At 36.0% G+C, this 5,979-nt stretch overlaps 1 protein-coding gene across 2 annotated transcripts in view; it reads right to left on the minus strand.

Annotated features, from left to right (window-relative positions):
- The window catches only part of LOC107877514 (diacylglycerol kinase 7), a 25,411-nt gene extending 23,014 nt beyond the window's left edge, over window positions 1-2,397 (minus strand). The window contains exon 1 of one of the 2 annotated variants that reach the window (XM_016724177.2): window positions 1,852-2,397. In XM_016724177.2, the coding sequence (XP_016579663.2) occupies window positions 1,852-2,196 (345 nt within the window). In that variant the 5' untranslated portion in view covers window positions 2,197-2,397. The remainder of the gene's footprint in view (window positions 1-1,851) is intronic. The other variant, XM_016724178.2, reaches the window with a different exon arrangement.
- Window positions 2,398-5,979: the final 3,582 nt, after the last annotated feature.

Here is a 5,979-nt window from a genome sequence, read left to right on the forward strand (position 1 = left end):
CCATAATAACAAAAAGAACAACAAACAAAAGATGGCATTTTACTACTTCCTCCATTCACTTTTGCTTTTACTTACAACATTTCGCTTTTTGTGAGTCAAATTGCATGAACTTTGACCAACATTTTAAGAATATATTTTCCATCATATCAATATGAGAAAGATTAGAATTTATAGGTATTTTTCTTACAGTGTCTGAAAATCTGACGTTTAAATTTAGAACACTGAATAAAATTAGTCACATTACCTCTCGTGAAGCAAGACATGACAAGTAAAAGTGAACATAAATAGTATTTAACTCATAAAATACATCAAATATTTCCTTTCCCGATATGTAATAACTTAAATCCACAAAATACAATGAACACTCAAAAAAAAAATAAGAACCAGTAAAAATGAATCATTTATCATACGTAAATGAAGGAGAGCTTGAAGTAACTAGTAAAGTTGCATTTCTGCAGGACGCTATATTCACAGGTTAAACCCAGGACCCCCCAGTCCAACTTGCATTTCTGCAGGACGCTATATTCACGGGTTAAACCCATGACCCCCCAGTCACATGGGGGCAACTTTACCAGTTACTCCAACATACTCGATGTAATTCCACAAGTACCTATTTTTGTAAGGTAGAGTGAGTTAGTTCCAATAGACCCACGACAATCCAAAAATTCCATAATAACAAAAACAAAAACAAATTTTACAATTAAACTCATAAAATCTACACCAATTCTTTTACTTTTTCCCATATATAATACTTGAATACACAAAATACAATAAACTCCAAAAAAATGAATCCTTTATCATAAGTATACTAGTAAAGTTATTGTCACGTGACCTTCCCGTAACGAGTTCACATAAAAACCTCTTGCAAAAAATGCACGAAATGCTACATACAACAAACCTTATGGTCCCGCCCTTCCCTGGTCCCGCATAATGCAAATTGCCGACTGAGCAAAGAACCGAGCTAGAATGTATTTAGCTCAGTTCGACTCGCCTTGACTTGTTTTGAGAAAAAGCTCAGCTCCTCTCGGCTCAACTCGACTCGGCTCATTTTGAGAAAAAAGCTCCACTCTACTCCACTTGACTCGACTCGCTTATGTTTAAAATATAATAAAGACACACAAAAAAAGGTAATATCGACTAAAAATGAATCACTTATCACACGTAAATGATAAAGTTGTCACGTAACCAAAAGGCCACGGATTTAACTTCATTCGACTCGCCTTGCGTTGTTCTGAGAAAAAACTAGGTTCGACTCATTCCAAGAAAAAGCTCAGCTCTGCTCGGCTCGTTTAGTGAAAAAGCTTGGCTCTGCTCGGCTCGTTTAGTGAAAAAGCTCGGCTCATTTTGAGAAAAAGCTCCGCTCGACTCCACATTTTTGAGAAAAAAGCTCGGCTACACTAGACTCGTTCTCGTTCAAAACACATGAAAAAAAGGAAATATGGACTAAAAATGAATCATTTATCACACGTGATAAAGTTGTTGTCACCATGTAACCAGAAGGTCACCGATTATGATAAACCTTATGGTCCCGCCATTCCTCGAATCCTGGCTCGCCTTGACGCGGCTCATTTCCAGAAAAATCTAAGCTCACTCCACTCTACTCATTTTGAGAAAAAGCTCGGCTCTGCTCGACTCGAACTCGCTTCCGTTTAAAATACAATAAACACACACAAAAGAAGGAAATATCGACTAAAAATGAATCATTTATAACACGTAACTGATAAAGTTATTGTCATGTAACCAGAAGATCACGGATTTCAATAAACCTCATGATCCCGCCCTTCCCTGATCCATCCCGCACAATACAAAATCGACAAAGTAATACAAAAATAATCATTTTTTAATCAGTACCTGTTCTTCACCCATGAGATCCTGCAATCTAGCTTTAAGTTCCGGTCCATGTCTACCACCACTCTTCGCATTAATAAACACAACAATCGGCGATTCCGACGCCTTCACAATCTCTACACCATCAGCATTCGCCATTTCGTAATGCCGCATTGCGGAATCAACGTCCTTATTCCCAATTGCTTCTCTCATTGCTACTCTTAAATACTCAGGGATCGTAATTCTCTTACGTAAATCTTCTTTGTGTATTGTTGTACCTGTACATCTCCATATTGTAACCGATGATGATGATGACGACGACGACGGAGATTTACCTGCCGCCGCCGTCGTCTGCTCCGGCGAACCCATGTGAATTGACTGATTTACCCTTCACCGGTTATAAATTATTGTGAATTATTGTTGATTAAATGACAAATGCGGAAAATGCGATTGTATATTATAGGAGGATAAAGTGGGGTGGGGGTTGCGGAGGTAGGGGGAGGGGAAGTGGAGATGAAGAAAGGTATTTATATGGCGTTTGAATTTGGTTTTATTATATAATAAGAGAATAGAATATTTTAAAGTTAAGATTTAGGAATAAATTCTACGCAATCAATATAAATTCCGCAATCAATATAAATTTTGATAGTTTGTACCTTAATTATTAAAAAAAAAATTTTAATTTTACATAATTATTAAAAATTTTAATTATAGAAATACACAATTATTTTTCATACATTCGACGAAGATATATTTTTTCCTTTATAAATATACATAATTAATTTTTGATATAGTTTTTTAATTTTGGGTCTGTCATACATAATACATCTAACAAAAATATATTTTTTATTTGTAAAAATACACAATTAGCTTTCGATAATTTTTCGATTTTGGACCTGTCTACAGAATTCGCTCCTGATATATCCAACAAAGGTACACAATTAGTTGAGATTTTTGTAATTATTTTATAAGTGCGAGCATTTATATAAATAATTATAAGTTAAGGTGTATGTCTATGGAATTAAATAACTTATTGAATAATTAAAATTTAAAAGTAATCAATTGGATAAATATCAATGATTAAATGCGTAGATAGATACTTAACGTTGACACTAATTGTCATCTAGTAGAATTTTAATTTGGTTTAGTGACTTGATAGGCACCTCTTATTGGTAGGACCAAACAATGAAGACATTTTAATTATAGATCAAGATTTATCAATGGACATATTATAAGTAATGATAACTCATGAGGTCTCTCTATGAATGGAAAAAAGATTCTTTTAATCAAAATAAATGGAATTTGAAATGACATTATCTTGTTTTTTGCATCCACGATGTCTCAAATCTCAATCAACATTGGGGTGGTAGACAAGTTTTGATCACTTGGTAATGCTATGATGTGGTGACACAATTTGACTTGACAATATATGTGTTTATTTGTAATAGACATAATGCATATCATGTCTTGACAATATAATGTGTTTATTTGTAATAGACCTAATACATATCCATGATATATAAACATGTCTTTTGATTTGACATCAAATTCTATCTACGACCTCCGGTTTTGAGTATGCATAAGTAGACATTTAAACTTATATAAAGTTGAACAAGTAGACACACACGTTCTATGTAGCATAATACACGTAGGATGACATGTAGGACAAGAATTGGTCACGTAGGACGCCACACAGGAGATATGTGTCTACTTTTTTAACCTTATACAAGTTTAAGTGACTACTTGTACACACCCAAAATTAGAGGTTATAGATATGATCTAAGGCCAAGTTCAAGGGCATATTTATGTATTGTGCCTAATACATAAGTATGTCATTTAACTCGGCCTCCGTTTACATTCATTACCTCTAATTTTGGAGGTGCACAAAACACTTAGACTTGTATAGATCAGTTCAACAAGTAGACACCACGAGTCTTATGTGACATAATACATGTAAGACACCATGTAGGACATGAATTGGTCACTATGATGTCACATAGGGAGCACGTGTCTACTTGTTCAACTTTAAACAAATTTTAGTGTAACTTATGCACACTTAAAGTTAGAGGACATCGATGAAAGTTGAAGTTAATCGACTGTAGACACCTAATTTCGTCCCTCCCCGATATCGTTTTTACCTATTGTTTACCTTATCCTACCGTGTACCCTCACCCGCGTGATAATCCCTCCACAAAATGACAAAATAACAACCCCCTAACTAATTTTGTTTTATCCTAATATTCTAACAACCCACCCAATAAAAAAACAACACCTCACCACTACCCCCACCCCACGTGACCCCACCTACCCTACCCCAATACCCACTCACGTGACCCTCACAATAAAAAACACACACATACTCTCACAATCCCACAATTTGGCACGATCAGTAACAAAAAAAGAACAGAGCACTGAGCATCATCTTCTTAACCTCACTCACAAAATACACTCAAAAATTCCAATCATCCTCACGATGGGTTGAATTCTCATACACAAAAAGGGTTCTTCTTTCTTTTCCAAATTGAAAAAAGGACACAGTAAAAATGCCATAGGATCTTTCGATTTTCTTCTTCACACAAACAACCCATACTCTCAAGATACACCATCACACACTCACGATGAGCTTCTAACCATCACCTTCCACAAAATCTTACATCCACACAATATGCACGCCCACCGGAACAATGGACTAAAATTAGTCGAGAAGTGCTTGGAACAGTAAATCCGACGAAATCTCGCCGAAATTTGATCCATTTTCATTGTTCTTGGCACCGTTGAATTCGCTGAAATCGTCTTCAATTCGTCGTTGTCAACCTGTCCTGCCTTCAGAATTCCACATACGCATAGTAACATCAGTGAGAGGGAGAAGTTGAGAGACAAAGAAATGACAGAGAGAGGATAGATCGAGAGAGAGATTCAACGAGAAAGAGGGAAACATATCAGAAGCTCACTGTTCCAGTGGTCTCACCAAAAACGCCGGCAAACCAGCGGCGATTCCAGTCAACTGGTCATTGGAAAAGTCGATCAAACAGCCTCCCTTTATATTTTTTTTTACTTCATCCTTACCTTGTTAGAGAAATAATCTCGTTTCGTTCGGTTCTGAGGTTGGATCTGCATTGAGTTTGAAGGTTGAGGCTTTGATATTCAGATCCGTGGTTTTTGTTTTGAGGTTCTGATCCGTTGGGTTCGTCAAAAATTTAAGGAAAAACAATTAATTGAGGTCCAATTCTATCCTCTTCCTTTAATTTTACGTCATCGTAAATGATTTGTGTGTTTGGTGCGTTTGAATCTTGATTGTGTATTGGTGGATGTTGGATTTTAAACGTTGAAATCTTGAATTGATAATCGAAGCATGTGATAATCATTGATTAATGGATTTGGGGGATAGAAATTTGATTAAAAAATAAGTAAATCAGTTGTTTTGATTCATGGTTATTGTTACTTTACGTCTAATTGTCAACTTCTCGATAGTATTATGATATGTTGAAATAGGTAAGCAAATCGTAGGCTTTGGGTAGGCAAAGTTTAGGAATAAGTGTTTCGTTGGATGTTGGAATGTGTGTGAATGTTTCTTTCTAGTTTATCGTATATGATTCAAATGTATTCATTTAGCCGGGGAATGCCCCGAGATCACTTGTATCTGTTCACCGGGGAATGCCCCGACGTATTATGTTGGCGGAAAATGATCGTGATGAAGGCCCGCGGCGTCGGGTAAGGCATTGGAGCTTAGTCTAGATTTAGTTTAGACTAGGATTTATATTTTTGTATTTTTCTATTTTTCGGACTGTATAATTGGATTGGACTTTACATTTTTGGATTGTTTTGTTTTGTTTATTGTTTGATTATTTTGCGTGCTTTTGTGTGGTTTATACATTTTGTAATGCCAAAATAGTCGACACACTCTACCAAGCGACCGTGGTTGAACCACGGGATCGAGGGGTGCCTAACACCTTCCCCTCGGTCAACAGAATTCCTTAGCCGGAGTCTCTGTTCGCAAACCAGTTTAAAGAGTCAAATGGTTTTTGAAAAGGACTTTCCAATGGTGACTTGGCACACCAGATTATGCCAAGTGGCGACTCTGAGTAAAAAAAATGTAAATAATCCTTTTCCGAAATAAATTTTCATTTCTTGTCACTTAAATAATAAAACCCT

This window comes from Capsicum annuum, chromosome 7 (genome assembly GCF_002878395.1).
Source record: "Capsicum annuum cultivar UCD-10X-F1 chromosome 7, UCD10Xv1.1, whole genome shotgun sequence".
In the NCBI taxonomy this organism is placed as follows: domain Eukaryota; kingdom Viridiplantae; phylum Streptophyta; class Magnoliopsida; order Solanales; family Solanaceae; genus Capsicum; species Capsicum annuum.